Below are 19695 nucleotides of genomic sequence, written 5' to 3' on the forward strand. Positions count from 1 at the left end.
TTAACTGATGCTAAACAGAGAATAGAGAGGGTCTGATGATTTGTACTTTACAATACAGAAAACTTTCACATGAGCCTGTCAAAAGATAGACAATATAAGAGTAACATAGGTTCCAAACAGCTTATTGGTACAAATATCCATCACATATTTTAGGAATCATTTCAATATGTATTTCCTTTAGTCATCCTTAGAGTTCTGTATGTAAAAAAACAGAGTAGTAAATATAAGGATCAAAGCAAGAGAAAAAGAAATGAATGCAGGGATCAGTTCTATTATTTTTAACTATCTTTTAGTAATGTGTATAGCTTTGGGTAGGATTGGGTTATAAATGTTTGAGGTTTAGCTATATTAATTGAAACACAAAGAAAGAAAAAACGAAACGACAACAAAAGATTTCTGTAGATTTAAAAAATAATAATAATAATAGGGCAAAATCTTGGGGTCCTGATTTTGGTAAAATCCTATAGCCCAAGATTTTAAAAAAGTGAATTTTAAAAAAAATGATTTTGGATGTGTGGGTGATTGGGTGCCCTACTTGATGCTTCTTTCAAGGGGCCTGATTTTCACCCCAAATCACTAGTCGATTTAAAATATCTTGGCCATTGATGCCAATGCATAAAGGCTACACAATGTGGCATTCAGTACAGTATATGCACTCCTGCCAACATATCTGGCAAACACTAAGTCCGGATGCTGTGCAGACTTGCACCCTAGCAATAATTTGGTCCTCTGAAACGCAACAGTGATGCAAACATACATCAACCAATTGCCTTCAGGGTGAACTTCACCCCAGCATTCCATAAGAAACCCAGGGTAGTTCGTTTTTTGTAAGGGGTAATGGATGACAGAATCTGCTTCTCTGTTAAAACCAATGGGCAGGCTGCAGGGATGCCATATACCCTTTTCTTGGCTATTTTTCCAGCAACCACTTAGGGGTGATCCTTATTCATTAAGGTCTAGGCTTCTGGATCTAAGAGTCCCTCCCCTGGCTTCCCAACACCACTATGCTGGACTATTTGAGCTTGGTGTCAAACATCCCTTCACCCTGCGCAAGGACCATGGGTGATGTACTATGTTTGCTCCCCATCTTTACCCCCTTGCCACCAGCAGCAGCAGCATCATAGGTCTTACATGAACGGCCTTGTCGATGTGGATGAAGGTACTTCACCCTTATGAGTACATTTTCCAAAGGGATGAAGGCTGACTTCATTTTTTACCCATGCAGTTTGTATCTGCAAAACCAGTGCTGGAATTTTTGCAACCAGCTCAATGAAGTCAGTTGCAAACCTCAGTAGAAGCATGTCTAGTCACCTGGATTGTACCTACTATCCGGTAATTAGAGGTATGAGTATTCAGAGTTGTGCTTGAAATATAGTCGCAGGTGCAGATTTAGTTTCTGCTCAGCACACCCACAAAAGGGAGGCAGCCTATTTCAAAGTTTGAACTTGAATGACCTTTTATCTTATTCATACCACAGGAGGGAATACTTCTTTCTACTTCCCTGGCATGCTGCTTTGCTGCTTAATGCTGGAAAAGTTGCTATTTATTAAAACTAATATCCCAAATAATACTTAAGCTGTATATTCAGCAAATAGGAAGCAACTGAAAATGGACTCCAGTGAAACTTTTATCTTAGTCAACTTTCTACTCGATTAATGTTTCCTCTCTGGGATGATGGTGAAATATTTTTTAAAAATTTTTTATTAATGGAGATAAACCTGATATAAGAAAGCAAATAATATGGGGCAGGTTGGAAGTTGGAATACTGGAGAAGTCTCTGAAGCATTAGCAGACAAGATGGAGCACTTGTATACTTAAAATTCAGTCTGTGCTTCCATAAATGTATAATTTATCCCCTCACACTTTCTCATACTGTGCCTTTAAGCCGTGATTCTGCTAAAAAAATGGTGTCCCCCTTTTTCCTTTTCTTTTAAATAAATGAAACATATGAAATTCTGCAGACAAATATTTTGGCGAAGAGCTTTTTTTCTGTCTTCTTTTCATTGCAGTCATTTCTTTATTGATTCACGTCTGTAGAGTCTCATTTTCTTAATTTTTGTTCATAGTTGCAATGTTTTGAACAGTAACATTTTTGGTTGTGTTTTTAATAGAACACAATAGTGCATCAATTGTATAGAGACAGAGAGTGAACATTTTAAACAGGCCTAACAGAGTTTTAATGCTATTTTAGTGCCTATCTTTCCTGAATCCCTCTGAAAATAGCTGAAATCATTGCAGGAAAAGAGAAGTAGCGAGTAAGGGGCTGATCCTGCACTTCTTCACTCCCATTACATCCCCATCTTGAATTTCATTTTTGCCTAAACGAGGATTACAGGATGAGGCCCTAGAGCATAAAAGGTGCTTTTTGAAAATGTCACCCAAGAAACTTAGATGCCTAAATTCCATTTTCAAAAATTATTTGGGCACTTAGTCACAGATCTTTAAAGGTATTTAGGTGCCTAATTCCCACTGATATTTGGAGTTAGGAGCACCTTTGAGGATCTGGGCTGTAGGATCTTGTCTCATTGAAAGATAATGGGAGTTAGGTGCCAAGGATCTTTTGAAAATCCTATTAGTTTCTTTGGCATCTTTACCCAACCAAATAGCTCTAAAAATCTGCCCCTAAGTCATTTTTGAAAATGGGACTTAGGATCCTTAGGTCCATCTGAAAATTTTGCTCCAAATCTAAATTCCAAATGCCACTTCTATCTTTGCTGGTGTATTCTCACGGTGCAGCAATGTGGGAGCTGAATGTATGTGCCCATACAGAGGGTACAGAATGGCATGGGCATGAGCTCTGTACAAACCCCATGTGTAGCGGCAGAAAGGAAGTGGATGACAGGCAGGACACTGGCTGGAGTAGGCTACAACGTTAGGAACCACAGGTGCTTTGTGGGAGAGAATCTTCTTAGCCCCTTACTCCCAGCACCCAGCCCAGCTAACCCAGTCCAACTGCTGGGTAGAGGACTTTAGCCTAAGCAAGCATCCCTGTGTCAACATATAGAGTGAAACCCCATAGTGCTTTAGGGACAAATCCCACAAAGTGCTGTGTACCTCCTCCAAAGTGCCAAGGGCTCTCAACTCCTAAGGACTTCCAGAGACGTTGTGGGTGGTCAACATCTTGCAGCAGCAGGCCCGTACTCAGGCAGAAGTCCCCCTGGAGTCAGGATTTGGCCCAAGGTTATGCCTTTCCACAGAAGATTTCTTTCCAATGACATGGAATGTCAAAGCATGCATTCCTAGAAAAACACAATATTTTAATTGCAATCTCTGAGTTTGATCACTAGCTGTCTCAATAACATATGCAAATACAGTCATTTAAATGCAGAGCACCTTCAAACAAAAATGTTAAGATACCTGCAATCAAGTTACAATTACACTTTTTCAAGAGAACACATTACACAAGCTCAGTATGTATGATTAGTTTGAAAATTGTCCGTACAACTGGTGCAGAACAAGGCACCACGCAGAATCATGTGACATGGGTATGGCTGAGTTTCCAAGATCTTCTGTTATTACATATATATCTCTTTGCATTGTCACTACTCCATCATAATTCAGAGCTCAGGTCAAACATCATTGTAACTAACTTTTAAAATGTGAAGTGATAGCTGAGTTTTTCTTATGAAAGTATTCAAAGATAAGGGAATAGTTTTCTATTTGTCCCACTATATGTAAAAAAATGATAAAGCAAGGAAGCTGAAATACTAATCTTCAGTGTTCATGAATAAGATTGGGGCCATAACTCATCAGAGGTGAAGGCTTCCATGAGTTAGAGTGCCTTCACCATAAATGTCATTTGTTCTGCTAATCCTTCTCTACAGTATTTTAAGGTGCTTAATTTTTTATATTAGTTATGTTTTGGTGGGAAGTTTTATTTGAATAGTATTCTGCTTCTGCACCGACCATTCTTACTGTTGATGTTAGAATGGAGTGGAAAACCGGTGTCTACTTTTAATTAGAGACAGTGAGAAAAAGCAATGTTATTGTTCATCATTTTGGAGAGTTACTTACTTATATATTATATGTATGTAAATAATTCTTGACCAAACCCTAACCTTCTTTCTCAGGCAAAACTCCAAGAACTGGGCCCTTGGTATATAGCCTTAGATTCGCTTTGCCAGTGTCTGGGGTGAAAAAAAGAGGACAAGACTATAGAGCAGCAGTTAGATAAGTTTATGAAGGATAGATCCGTCAATAGCTATTAGTCAAGATGGTCAGGGACACAACCCTATGCTCTGGGTGTCCCTAAATCTCTGACTACTAGAAGCTGGGTCTGGATGACACTTAAAGTGCCCTGTTCTGTTCACTCCCTCTGAAGCAACTGGCACTGGCCACTGTTGGAAGACAGGATAATGGGCTAGATGGACCAGTGCTCTGACCCATATGGCCATTCTTATGTTCTTGCTTTCTTTCTACCAATAGAATAACTAATTGTTCTCGTTTGTGGATTGGGAAATAACATCAGGACTGATACTTTTTCTAAAAAACAAACAAACAAACAACGAAACAAAAAAGCCCACAGGACAATAATAATTAAAAGACTATATAGGCCATTGTTTTTTTTAAAAAATAGGAGAATAGATAATGGGCCAGCTCCTGCTAATACTGCTTCTAGCATTCCAAACCTCTGCCCTGCTTCCAACAGTACCATTTAAAAATGACGACAAAATCAACCCAACAAATTTCCTGCCATGAAAACGTTTCTTCTTTTTTTCCCGAACGTGAAACTCCTCCACACCAAACAAACAATTGCAGTGGATCCACATGCTGGGTGGGCGATATTCAGCCCTAGATCACTGACTGGCATGAAGGATGAATAGTGTGTTGCCAACAAAGCATCACCACTTGTTTTTTGGTTTCATCTACTTGTTATGTCTTGGGTAAAATTTTCAAAAGAGTCTAGGTGACTTAGGAGCCTAAGCTTTTGGCACTTATTCAGTAAAGTAATTTGCATTATCCGGCATGTATCCTAAACCATTTTAAACCATGTTAAATACAAGGTCTTATAACAACGGAACATTTTCAACATTATTTTCAGGTTACCTCAGGTTAAAAATGGCTGAGAGGATAATCAAGCTTCCTTCCTGTCTTTGTGCAGGTTGGGAAACAGCAACTCTAAAAACATGCATCGAAGGCACACAACCCTTCGGGAGAAAGGCCGGAGACAGGCTATCCGAGGCCCAGCCTACATGTTTAACGAGAAGGGCACCAGCCTGACCGCGGAGGAAGAACGCTTCCTGGATTCTGCGGAATATGGCAACATCCCCGTGGTGCGGAAAATGCTGGAGGAGTCCAAAACCCTGAACTTTAATTGTGTTGATTACATGGGACAGAATGCCTTGCAGTTAGCGGTGGGGAATGAGCATTTGGAAGTTACTGAACTCCTTCTGAAAAAGGAGAATCTGGCTCGAGTTGGAGATGCGCTGCTGTTGGCCATCAGTAAGGGATATGTGCGCATTGTGGAAGCAATATTGAACCATCCAGCCTTTGCACAAGGGCAGCGTCTCACACTAAGCCCCCTTGAGCAGGAACTACGTGATGATGATTTTTATGCTTATGATGAAGATGGAACTCGGTTTTCTCATGACATCACCCCCATAATACTCGCTGCTCATTGCCAAGAGTATGAAATTGTTCATATCTTGCTTCTGAAAGGGGCACGGATAGAAAGGCCCCATGACTACTTCTGCAAGTGCAATGAATGTGCCGAGAAGCAGAGGAAAGATTCCTTCAGTCACTCTCGATCGAGAATGAATGCCTACAAAGGATTAGCAAGTGCCGCTTATTTGTCTCTTTCCAGTGAAGACCCCGTTCTTACTGCTTTAGAACTAAGCAATGAATTGGCAAGACTAGCCAACATTGAAACTGAATTTAAGGTAATTCAACCTACAAGGTTTTCCTTCATCTAAATGTGTTAATAGTGGCATATATTTTACATATGAAAGAGTGTTGGTCAGAAAATCAGGGTTCAGAAAGCACATCCTGAAAATTCAAAGTGAGGAATCAAATTCTAGGTCAGCCTCAGATTAAGGGAAATCTTGGTCAGTATTTAGATTCAAGTAGAGCTTCCATCAGAAATGTGAAATATGATACGTGCCTTTCAGAAGACAAAAATGCTTCCAGTTCTCCTACCATTATGAGAAAAAACTCAGACTGAGATTCCCCCCCCCCCCTTTCTAGAAGTGACAATCCACTAGAATCTAAGAAGTGCTATTTTACTCTGAAAGCCAGGCATTAAGGTTCAAGTATTTACATATTAGGTGATTTACTGTGTTAGAGAGGACAACTGGAAAATCTGATTCACCCCTTCTCTCTTCACCAGCACCATGTTGTATTTTAAAAAGTGAGGGCAAAGCATCCATTTTAAGTCCCTACGGAAATGTCATTATCTCCTAAATTCCTACATATTTGCATAGAACTGGGCAAATCTTTTTCAGTAAATAGTACAGCTGGTGTAAGGATAAGTATATTAAGCAATTAGTAAGTATTGGGGAACAAAAACTATTTCTGAATTTGGGTCAAATTTGGCCAATATTTGCGGTGAACATTTTTTTCAGAAATGTTGAAAAGCTTCATTTTGACATTTTCAAAATAAACCATTTAAACATTTTTGTTTGGAAATGACATTTTAGAAATGCAATTTCATTTAGGAAATGGCAGTTTGGAACAAAGTTTGAAACATTTTGTTCAACCCAAACAAAAGATTTTTGGTTATTCATTTGGGTGAGCAGGGAAAAAAAAACAAACAAACAAATCAGTTTTGGGTCAAAACAAACCAATTTCCACCCCAGATTTTTCAGTTCATTCACTGAACCAAAAAAATAAATTATTAACTCATCTCTAATTTTGATGAGAGAGAGAGAGAGATAGCAAGACTTCATGCCTTGTATTCTTCTCAGTAGCCTATTTCAACTCTTTACCTGTCCATTTGCAACTGTTTTATCTTGTATAGGCATTAAGATATAGGTGAAAGGGCACAGGAGTTCTGAATATTCACTGCATTTAAAATGTGTTAACTACATATGATTGGTAACATACTACTTCTGAAATTCATAACTCTGTTTTTGAAAGCTAAGATGAAGCCATCTTCACCTTTTAACACATTGTAAGAGAACCCCCAGCTACCCAGAACTTGTACATTGCATATCAGAACTTCATAGTGGCAGAAGGGTTGAAAGGTGGATTTTCCTGCTCCAAAAGCAAAAGCTCCTATCTCTTGTGCTGAAGGATGGTCTAGCTTGTCTGGCAGCAATCTAAATCAGTGATTCCCAAACAGAAGTGGATGGCCCAGTGGTTAGGGTGTTACTTCAGGACTTGGGAGACCCAGTTTCAATTGCCTGCTCTGCTACATCCTTCCTGTGTGTCTTTAGGCAAGTCACTTAGCCTCTGTGTGCCTCAGTTCCCCTCTGTAAAATGGGGACTTCCCCATCTTTCTGAGACGTTGTGAGAATAAAGACATTTAAAGAATGAGATGCTCAGTTAACTACAGTGATGGGTGCCAGGTAAGTATCTTAGGTGTGTATATATACAGGTTGGTTTATCAGATTAAGAATCCATTATAACTACTCTGATTCAAATTACAAAGGTGGCACATCAAGTACTTTTTGCTCTTCAGATATTGCACTCTTAATTTTAAATCTTGAGATCTGCTTCTCTAGATGAAGAGTAGTCATGGGTGGGGTGGGGAACACAAGGAGGTAATTCTGAAAAGTTCCTCTAAGACTATTATATTTTGCTGCTTTGTAAACTTCTTAACTCTCTCTCCTGCAAGTTACTTAACATCACCATTATGAGGATGAGATTGTAAATGTCCTAAGATATTTGCAACATTTTGCTAAATCAGTAGAGTGGTTCAAAAATTTGCGATCTTCCAGGCTAAAATAAATTGGGCATAAAAACTCAATTTCTACGGCCCAGTCACCAGTTTATGAAAGTTTTTTGGCTAATATGCAGCTACAACTCTGGTCAGTAACATAAATGCAATAAAAGTCTAGGTTGTCAGTAAATTGGGGTAGGATGCCAGCTAGGAATCAATTATTATTTTTAATTTGAAAAACCATTCAAGTGTTCAAGTATCGTTTTCAGAATTCCTCACCAGGCATTCTCTGAATTAGAAGTGACAAGAGCTATATATCTTTTCAAGAGCTGCCTTCTAAATTAACTAGGAAGATTATTATACTGGCAAGATGACTGATCCCCCTTTGGAAATAAAATTAAGAGCCAGATCCTGCAAACTTTTACCCATGAGAATAAGGAATTGCAGGATCGGATTCCAACACAACAGTGTTAAAATGTAAAAAGGGAGATTTACTTGCATGGGGGTCCAATCATACAACACTTACTCATGGAAGCAGTCCATACATAAGCAGTCCCATTAATTTCAATGAGACTACCTTCATGAGGAACAACTGTAGGATCAAACTCACAGTTAGCAGTATTAGTATCTCATTAATGTTCCAGCTCCCATCCAGGAGAAAATGGCATGCTATTTCATTTAAGGGGCATCAACATCTTTCAGCATTACATGGCTGGCAGCTCTGATAAGGCTCTCTATGCTTAACTGTAACTATATTTTTACCAGAACCTGGTTCTTGCTCTAGACCAACTCTACCACGTGAAGGAATCCTCCTGAAGCTACCAACAAAAAGGAGATAAGATATGACGGGGTTGGATACTTTAGAAACACCTGAGATTATGAGATAGCTATAGACAGACAGGGATATAAGGTGTTATGAAACTTTCCATCATCTCCACTCATGTTTGTTTGTGATGGGTTTCCCTTTCCTGTCTCTTTGTGGAAGGCCCTCTGTATCACATGGAAATATCTAGAAAACATTACTGATAGTTTATTTCACATTTCCATAATCTTTTAATTTAGACTCTAGAGTCAGTACCACGCAAGGTTTCAAGGACTTCAAACATATTTATAATGTAGGAATCTATACATTTTCTCATTTCTCAATTTTCTTGCCTTAACCTTATAGATGGGACACACAATTAGGTACTAATAGAGCTAATTTTAAATGTTTACAGAAGGCAGCATTGGGATTTGTGAAAGAAGGTAAAAAAAGCTCCCACTTTCCAAGGGTGACAGAAGAAATTTTTGATTGCTAAAAGTTTTTTTTTTAAAAAAAGGTCCTTGTGAGACTTGTATACTGATAGCAAATCTACAAAATAATGAAATCAGGCAAGTTTTTAATAACATTTCTCAATCTTGGAAAAAAAGAATTGTTACTCAACTTTTGACTTTTTTTGCCAATATGGACATTCTGTACTTACGAACCATCTAAAATCAAAACTCCTTACCCTCTGGATTATTATATTCATACAACCTCAGTAGCACACTGTCTTGCAGAACATACTTGACAGTAGATGGAAACATTACCTCCAACTGAAGTGCATGATGTAACTTTTAAAGATGGCGGCAGGCAGATAATCAGCAGTGAGGTTATTTTTCCTCCTTTTGAAGATTCTCAGCATAAGGAGATAATAAATATGTGCCTATTTTTATCTCTTTTCACTAAGTTTTCACTACACCAAGTATATTTTATACAATAATGGCATTCAGCATATAAGATTAGCTCATAGCCCCATGAAGACAATGGGGAGGCACTCATTTCAGCATAGCTGGGTGAGAATTTATTATCAATTCCCATTTACAACAATGGGAACTGCATGGCTAACTCTCAGCCAAATTTGCCTTAAATTACAGTACACAGTGGGACACAGACAATAGATCAAACTGCAATGTGGCAGATTCACACTGTAGAGCAACACCTACTCTTTGGTCCCAGGGAGCCTACACATAGATTTGAGAGGACAAGCTCAGTCTCTGGTAGCTATGGATGAAGTTATCTCATTCTTTGCATTTTACATACCTTCCATTGTCACTATAAACTCCCCCATTGAACTCTATGGGTTTTTTTTAGTTTGGTTGACTAGCAAAATCAGCATAGTCTGTTGTCATGTTGCTTCCTACATATTAAGTAGAGGTATCAGAATGAAGATTTGCAGGAGGCAGATTGAAACTGACGGAACAATGAATAGTAATATACATACTGGCCCAGATATTCAGCTGATGTAAATCCATGTAGCTCCACTGAAGTCAATGGAAGTATATCAATTCACACTAGCTGAGGATCATGGCCACTAATTAGAATGAAAGCAAATAGGATGGATCCAGCATTGCTTCAGATGATATGGGAAGCGAGTGTCTGCCTTGCAAGGTTTATTGATGAATAAGGCCTGAAAAAAGACATGTGACAGATAGCGATATTAATGGTATTGGACTGATTTTGTCTTTCATGACCTTCCTTAGGCTTATGCAGCTCCAATGTCTTGCAAAAAAAGCTCCCTTATTAATGCTAAAGGAAAAGAAAGCTGTTTGAGACGCAGCTGCATGGTTCTGAAATGAAATTACTGACTTAAGAAAAGCAAAATATATGCAATGAAAATGTTAAACTGGTTGTTTGTACTGAAAATTTTCTTGCCTGCCTCGAGCAGGCTCACGCTGTAGTTCCATTAAAGGACTTGGTGACTAGCCTAGCAAGGAAAAAATCATTACAAATGTGGGTTTTTGAAAGTTTATGAAAGGTGGAAGTAGAGGTCTGAGTCACAGGGAGTGCTCGTGGGGCATTTATGCATGGTTTATATGCAGATTTGGCAGGGGCGGGGGGAATATCACTCCTTCCAAGCAAAAGCTCTGTGAGCAAAGCATTCACGTTTGTATGCTTCAACAATCTAGAGCACATACCCCTTCTGGTCTGCTTCTGGGAGTAATTTAACTGACGTCAGTGGGGCTGATACTGCATTGCCACGTGGCCACTTTATGTAAAGGCAGCAGCTCTCCCACTGGGTTGTACCTCTACTATAGGGGCTTCCTCTGACAATGTAGTGCTGGTGTAGCCAGTTCTCTATTGCCCTACTCTCATGGCTCGCAGGGTGGATGGCATGCTGGGGGCCCAGGTGGGGTGTGTGTAGCTGGAGCACTTGTTCTCTCTCTCTTCTCTGCTGACGCAACAGGGTTTTGTGGGGCCAAGCATGACTAAAAGCACCCCTGAGACTGCTCTAATTTATATCAGGTGCTGGATAAATTCAGAATTAGCTTCTGAATATGGTAAGGGCTAGGGTTGGGTTGATGCTTCCCTGGAGCCCTGCTATATGCTGAGACATGGAACCTCATGCTGCCTCTTATATCAAGTTACCTTTTAAGAGCTGAACTTCCCTCTAAGCAAAACACTTAATCGTTCTCTTATTTTAAAATGTTGATGCTCCTAGGTAGCTAACTACTCATAAATGAGCATCTTAACCAAAGAAAGGAAGAGGTTATAAATTATGTATCAAACTTTTAACTGGTTTATAATGTATTGCAGAATGAAGCCCTAAGATATCAAGAATTGCAAAAGCAAATAATTAAGAACAGCAAGTTACAACTTGCAGAATAATACTGTATAATGAGATTCCACCCTAGAATTTAGACACATTGCAGCTTAATATGTTATCAAACAGACCAAATTTTAATGTATTTAATTTGCATGGGTTTATATTATTTTGTATAAAGAATGCACTATAATTTATAACGTTAAATAGTAATCACATATACCGACAGTCTGGTACAGCTACTTACTCATGTTGAGAAATACTTTACTGTGATAGTATTCCCATTTAAATGAAGGGTGGCAGCATGTGGCCTTTAGTCATAATAGGGAAAAATCTGTGCTAACCTACAGGCTACATCCTGCTTCTCTTATGCATGCAAGTAGTGCTGTTAAAGTCACTTCTAGCAAGAATAAAGTTTGCAGTATTTGTCCCACCCTGTGGATACAGGTCAATGGGAGTTGCACTCATGTACCTGAAAGCTGAATGTGTCCAGTGAAAACCGTTTTAAATGTCACCTTCATATAATGCAATATGTAAATTTCTTCACAAGTACCATCTGCAAGCAATCAGGTTGCTTTCTTAAATTGGAAAGTGGAATATTCAAGAGTAGAGTCCGTACAAAAATTGGCTATAGGCTCATCGATCTCTTTAGATGATTATATTTTAGCAAACATTTTGATGGCAATGCCCTTGTGGATAGCTTTGACATAAATATCAAACTCCTTTTATGCTACTGTATACAAGTTGTGAAAATGGTGAGGGAAATGCAACACAAACTGGCCTTTACCTAACTGTTTACTCTCTCTTCTCCTCTGGGATTACCCTCTCCCTCTTTTCTTCTGCTGAGATCCCATATTAAAGGCAGGTCTCTTTTAGAACACTGCATTCTCCCTAAATAGCATTCAAGCTGCATGCTTCAGAATCACTAAATGTCCTTTGTGATAAAGACAGCATCATCCAAATCATTCCATATAGCAATCTAAGCAAATTAAATTACAGGGTGGCAAAGGAGGATATGAAAAGATCTCACCAATCAGAAGTGTTATAATAAGCTCTCCATTCACATTGATTAAAATGTTACTGCAGATATGATCAAAGCCACCACCTGGAACACACGTGGTGTATGGTCCTTGTTTATTAATCCTGTCAGCGTTGTCAATTCCTCTACTTCAGTTAATACAGGAACATATTTTTCTTTAACTCATCCCCCACTGGCTTCCATTGCTGCTTTACCTGTTGCCCTGTATATTTACAGATCTTTGAAAAATAATGGAACAACTGTTCAGAAGGATCCAAACCCACAATCTAACTTTGCACCTGCTATTTTGGGCCTGGGACAGAGTCTTGTGAGGTCAAACATTTGCAGATGGCTGACTACCTGATTTGTGGGCTCCAATGACATTTGCAACAGCAAATCAAGTCATTGGACAGCCATGGCCATATCCACAACAGGTGTAAATCAGTGCTAATGTCAATGGAGCCACACTCATTTGCACCAGCTGGCCCCTAAATGTTTATAGTCACAATTAAAGGCGCCCACAGATATCTCCTGCTATCAAACGGGAGTGCAAAATTGCAAGTGCACATAGTACAGGAAGTTTTCCTATATTATCTAGCCTAATAACTTTTCCACTAAAAATCCTATTCCCATAGTTTTTCTAATCTGGTGTGTATGGTTTAACTTCTATAACACAATTGAAGTAAAGTTTTTAAGGGAATTAACATTCTAAACTCCCCCAGTGTTGCCTGGATTTACTTTACACAAATGAAGACTTGGGGTCACATTCTGCACTCTGATGGGGCCACTATGCCACTAACGCTGTGACCCTAAAGTCAGTCTTCCTGTGACCAGATAAGTAGATATTGCAACTCTTATGTGTTCCCCTGTGCTCAGCATAGGTGGTGTAACCAGGGAAAGGGAGGATGACTGGGGAAATCTCTGGCTGCCATGTGGGCTCCTTGGGTCCATTAACAATTGGCATAAATTAGAGCAGTCTTCTGGTTGCTCTAAGTAATGCTGGTTGGACTAGCTCAGCATGTAGTGGGCCAAGGTTGCGGTTCCACAAAAGGCTCCTTTGCATACTCGCTCCTGAGATCAAGCTGTGTGTTTCTCAGCTATAGCCAAAGATCTGGACCTGGCACCCCTGTGATCCCATTAAACGATATACTTGGCATGGATTGCTAAATACTTTGTCTGGTTCTTTTTATTGTGATTTAAATGTAAGAGGCAATTATAGCAGTTCTCTTGGCTGAATCACCATCACAGTGTGGGCCCACAGCATACAATTTGTGATTTATAAGGAAGGCTCCTGATCTCAAAAAGTGTAAGTGGAAAGAGTGTGGGAATATCAGTAATTTGCCCAAGACAGATTATTGACCCACTTCTCTCCAGATTCCATGCTTGCCTCTGGCCCTTACATTTCCTTATGGCTATGAAGATGATTTAAAAAAAAATTTTAAAAAATCACTTTTACACCATGTCATATTATTGCTATTGTCTTCTTATAGCAGAAAAATGGTTGATTGCAATGGCCTGATGCAGTTTACAGAGGATGCTATTGAAATGAGTGAGATGGGGACGATCTTTAACATGTGGCTTCAGTATTTTTAAAGTTAATTTAGAGCTTCTGAAAGGTCCCAGGGTGATAACCCTGTGAGATGAATTTCACCGTTTACTCACAAAACAGTTACAGCTTGGATAGTGGCAATGGAAAGTGCTCTCTGTAACTCCACTACTTTTACTCAGGTTCCTCAGCTCGGCTCTAGACGCAACACCTGTTGGTGTTGGGGAAAGATGGCTCAGTTCAGTTCCCACGCTCAGCTGGTCCTCGAGAATGGCAACAAAGGTGTCCGTTAGTGTTAGCTGCGACACTCGTATGAATGGTATTCTGTGGTATCTGTCAAGTAGCAACTGGATTGACATTACCACTTTGGAGAAAAGATGGCCCAGTGGTTAAGGGTGATACCCTTGGACAGGGGAAGACTCCATTTAATTCCCCCACCCTGACATAGCCTTCTGATATGACCCTGGGCTAGTCACTTAGTTTCTGTGTCTTAGTTCCCCATCTGTAAAATTGGGATAATAGCACTCTCTATTGTGAGGATAAATATATTAAATATTCTGAGGTACTCAGATACCATTGTCATATGGGCCTGTGATGGAGCAGAGAAACTACCACGTGGCACAGCAGGGGTTAAAGAAAAGCTTCGTGTTCAGCTAGCCCCGCCCTATTATACTTGCAGCCAATGCCAAGCCAGGAGGCGGGAGAAAAGAAGGAAGCCTGGCTCAGTTGGGAGCTGACTGGTGAGGAGACGGGAGTTCTCTGTTTGCCTTCCTGAAGGGACGGATCAGCGACCTGCCAGCCATTGGAGGCAAGTGAGCCTTCCCCCGTGAAGGGGAATAGGCAGATAAGCCCCAACTGTGGGGCAACTGGACTAGCAGGGGCCTCACCCAAACTAAAGGACTTTAGTAGAAAGTAATCCAGGGAAACTAGTCTTGACCCCACCCTGCCAGGAGGGAGAATCATCTCCCCTGTTTAGGGGTTGAACTACACAGGGCCCTGGACTGGGACCTGGTGGAGAGGGTGGGCTCCGGTCCCCCTACCATTCCCGCTGAATAACGATCTAGCCACTAGGCCACCTGGCCACTGAAGGCCCTATCACAGGGCCATATATGTACCTTAGAGGGATTAATAAAATTAAATTTCATATGCCCTTCTAAAGAGTTTAACTCTTCAAATAGAAAACACTGAATAGTTTTTGTTTATAAACTTGTGAGAAAGTTGCTGAGGAAATAATAAATGTAAAAAAACCCCACGAGTAAAAAGTCAAATGATTTGAATTGTTTTTAAAAGCTTGAATAAAATAATTGATTGCAAAAGCAGAGCTCCATAGCCATGCCTGGGAGTTATTTTGATATGAACAGTAGCGGCCACGCTCGGAGGAAAAAAATCAATAGAAATGAGCTACACAAACAGAATCAAATAGAAATGCAGGACTGTTTCTGTGAGGCCGGGGGGAAAGGAGTACTACCAGACTAATAATGAATAGTGATAAGACAACAGCATGACATTTGGAAAGACGGTGAGAGCTTTTTTGTTAATGGAGAGATTTTTGTCTCTGGATGTATTGCTGCATTGGAGATAGTATCATTATAACCTATTCATCTGCTTGCTACCATGCTGAATGAAATTACGCTTCGTAAGGATAATCATGGGGGTTCGTAGGCTGAAATCGGCTACCTCTCTGTTGCCATGGAGGGAACATGTTGCAGAACGACTGCAGTCAGTGGTATGGAAGCACACGGGTCACCCAAGGCTCCTCTGCAGCTCTTTGCATGGTCGAGAGAGAAATTTGATGGTGGCTCTGTCCATGGGATTGTGGATGAGCAGGCAGTTTGGGGAAGAGGTGGGGCTGATGAGTCAGCTACAGGCTCTAGTTACCGATATGTTCCACCTGTATAGAAGTTCTGCACCCTGCCTATAGATTTAGAGAAGAGGATTCCATACTAGCTCCGATGAGAGCTGGTGTGAGTATGTGTACATGGTAGGGGTGTGATTCCCATTTCCTGGAGTGCAGACGTAGCATTAGTTCATTGAGCATAGCCTATAGCATTGGCAGAGCAGTTGCAATTTGTCAAGCCAAGCTTCGTGCTGGTCCCAGGTTTCAAAAGTGGCTCCCTAAAATAGTTGCTCACTGGGCATTTTTGCATGCAGGATTTATGGTTGAGATTTTCCAAGTCAACTAGGGGATTTAGCTACTAACTTCAGTAACTTCTGGTTTAAATCCGCTTGTCATCTTTGACTATCTGAGCCCATGTACAGGTGTGGCAATAACTTTTGAAAGTGGGGGTGGGGTCTTCTCAACTTCCATTAAAGTGAATGTAAAGTCTTGCACTGGCTTTAGTAGCCATTGGGTCAGGACCTACTGTGAAATTCTCTTCCTGTTTTCTGCTATGTTTTATGGTCTAATCATAGACAAAGATTAAAAGTGAACTAGCCATGGGAGCAAGGAAACAGCAGCAGTATTAAAAATTAGAGCTCCTGTTGCTTTCTGTAACAGTACATATTAAGCAAGCAGCACCAGTCTGGATTAAAATTTGATTGGATTTGTGGATATTTTTCCCTTACAGATAATCTGAACGAAGAGTAAAAAGAACAGGAGTACTTGTGGCACCTTAGAGACTAACCAATTTATTTGAGCATAAGCTTTCGTGAGCTACAGCTCACTTCATCGGATGCTCACGAAAGCTTATGCTCAAATAAATTGGTTAGTCTCTAAGGTGCCACAAGTCCTCCTTTTCTTTTTGCGAATACAGACTAACACGGCTGCTACTCTGAAACCTGAACGAAGAGTGTTTATAACCCGTAGATGAATAAGTATGGGGTCTGTTCTCCACTCCTGTGGCGCACAAAATGGAGAACACAACCCTTGAGAGAAATTCTGAACTTGTAAGATTCCTGGAGGGACTTAATTAAATCACCGTGTGCTTCAGGAGTATTTCACATGGCAGGTAGAGGGCTAAAAAAGCTAAGCATTGTTTTCTCAACAGGCCAGGACATGAAAAGTAACTGTAAGTATAGAATTCAATTATCAGTACATCTGGGAACTTTTTAATTACGCTATAAAGCAGTTTTAGAAAGAGAACTTAATTAGTTTTGAATATAAAATATTAAGGGCTAGATTGTTACCTGGATTATGTGTGTAGACAAATGAGTCAAAAGGAATAAGAAAACCCCTCATCTGTCCCTTATACTGCTATGCAGACAACCTAGAACTTAGGTCTCTGGGGAGGCTTAAGTAATATGCATTTGCCTATTCCCTCCTTGAAACAGTTGGGTTGGAAGGGGCAATGAATGGGCATAGTCTTGGTTCTACCCTCCCCTAGTCTCTTCCTCACCCTCGCCCACTCATGTCCAGTGTTTCCATTTCCTCGCCTACTTCTTGTGTCCAGTTCAAGAAAGCAGGATTCTGAGCTTTATCCAGAATTAGTGCCTGATAACAGCACTTTTGTGGAATGAGGAGAAGCTGCTCTTTTTTTAGGCATTTTACTCTGTGTATTACATGCTAATTAGTCTGTTTGGCATTAAATCTCCACTCTCCACCAGCAGAATCACCCACTTGTGGGGCAAAAAGAGGCCCTAAAACATATAAATCCACCATTAGTGCACGACAGAGCCTCCTACATGGCCGTGCAATTGTCTAGATACCACTCAGCTAATCCAAACTCAAAACTACTTGTCATTCTTAAACCTGGTTTCCATGTAGTGATGAATCCCGGATGAATAACAAAGCTTGTTCATCACATACTTTTTGTCTGCATTGTTAGACCATAATTAGAATCATGGAGCAGTAATGATCGCATATGCACAAAGGTTTTGTATTGTGGTGGGAACGGAAGAAACTGGTGATTAAGGTACAATAACAGTTTGCATTCCAATCTTCTATTTTGGATCTGATGTTTTGCCAGTTTGGCTTTTGCACAGGAGTGAGGGGTGCTTTTCGTTTGTTTGTTTGCTTGTTTTAGTGTTTGTTTTTGCCCAACCCTGTTCGTTCATTTTTTAAAACAAAGGGATTTCTTCTTCACTGCCTGGCAGCTTGTTGTAATCCTTTAGGCCTGTGCAAAGTGGGTTGAAAACGCTGCCAGGTTAGGATTCTAGCCTTTGAGACATAGGCTACACCTACACTTGGAGCTAGGGTTGCGATTGCCAGCTCAGGCAGGCGTACTTGTGCCTGTTCTAGCCACAGTAGAATGGGCAGTGGAGAGCCGTGGCATGGGGTAGCCATCCCAAGAACACACCCATGGGGTATGGGCAAGTTTGTACTCAGGGCAGCTAGCTCATGCTGCTGCTTGCTGCTAGAGCCATGAGAGCTAGTGTGATTATGTCTACTCAAGCTCGGAAACACATTCCTCGCTCCAAGCACAGATGTCATCTCATCTGTGCTGCCTCTCAAGCCCAAGTGTAAGTGACTACCCAAGGTGTTCTATCGGGAGAGCTGAGCCCAAGGAAAGGGGAAAATGTGTCTCCTATTAACAAAACTCCTCACAATATTCTTGGAATGATTTTAGCACTGCAACGCCGTGAGGTAGGAAATCGCAAATTGGCATGGAAGCTGCCCTGATGGAGGAGAAATGCTTTTGAGTGTTCTGGTGACATTCGCATTTGATCTGACTTTCAAAGTACGCTCTGCACAGACACCATTTTTCTCACAGAGACGGGAGCACGAAAAATGACAGTTGTGTTGCACTTGCACCAATGGCTAACTTAGCTGAGCAGTGAAAGATTTTCTGAAGGTGAAAGCAGAAAAAGATTCTTCACATGGAAAACTTTCCACATCCAGGATCTGTAAGTCCTTTCTGGCCTTCAAATTGTTGCATCTATGCATTAATTAATATTTGTAGAGAACACTGAAGATTCAGAAGTACTCTATGCATTTTGAGCACTATTGTTGTCTTTTTAGTGCCTGTTCTGTGGCTAACTCACTTTCTCCCATATCAATCTGGCACATTTCACCAGTAAAACATTTTTTTAAATGTTGCTTGAGAAAAGTTTCCTCTCAAGCCCTTCAGGATGTCTTAGAAGTGAAGCCAAACTTCTGGAACATGCAACTGGGTTGAAAAATGTGTTTATGTGTCAGAATGTGAAGGTATCATCACACCTATGCATATCAGGAACACTATTATCCAGTCAAACCTACCCATGTTCAGGTGTGTTAGGGAGGCATGCATAAATGCAAGATGTGAGAGTGGAACATCCGATAGCCCATGTCTGCACTAGGAAAACTGTAATTCGCAAAAGATGCAGCTGCACCTTTGGTACCAATGGTGGGAGCTGTGGAGAAGGGAATCGTGCATATTTGCCACTGTGTCATCTAGTCCTGATCTGAGGAAAGTTAAATGACATTGTGGTAAAAACTCATGAGTAGAACAGGCCAAAAATTTGATGACGGAACTGTCTTCTTTTGGAAAATGCTGATTTGTTGAAATCAAAACTTTCAGTGGGAACATTTCAATTTCTACAATTTTTGTTGTTAGGGGAAAAAATATGAGAGAAAAACATTGGAATGGAACGTTTTGCGTTTTCGTTTTGATGTGGCTCATTTTGAAATGTATATTTTACAAAAAAGGTCAGTCAGAACAAAATGTTTTGATTTTTATCAAGCCAGAAGTTTTCAGTTGACCCAAAATGAGGATTTTTTTCCCCAAAAATTTCATTTCATGGGAAATTTTGAAATATTTTTTTATTTTAATTTGGAACGAAGACCAAGTTTGAAACACTGGAATTTCAGTTCTGTGGGAAATTCCAAATTTTT

At 40.2% G+C, this 19695-nt stretch overlaps 1 protein-coding gene across 2 annotated transcripts in view; it reads left to right on the plus strand.

Annotated features, from left to right (window-relative positions):
- TRPC7 (transient receptor potential cation channel subfamily C member 7) overlaps nt 1-19695 on the plus strand; it is a 160135-nt gene that overhangs the window by 37240 nt on the left and 103200 nt on the right. The window contains exon 3 of one of the 2 annotated variants that reach the window (XM_027825838.3): nt 5102-5879. In XM_027825838.3, the coding sequence (XP_027681639.1) occupies nt 5127-5879 (753 nt within the window). In that variant the 5' untranslated portion in view covers nt 5102-5126. Of the gene's footprint in view, nt 1-5101; nt 5880-19695 lie in introns of those variants that run through there. The other variant, XM_043521216.1, reaches the window with a different exon arrangement.

This window comes from Chelonia mydas, chromosome 8 (assembly GCF_015237465.2).
Source record: "Chelonia mydas isolate rCheMyd1 chromosome 8, rCheMyd1.pri.v2, whole genome shotgun sequence".
NCBI lineage: Eukaryota > Metazoa > Chordata > Testudines > Cheloniidae > Chelonia > Chelonia mydas.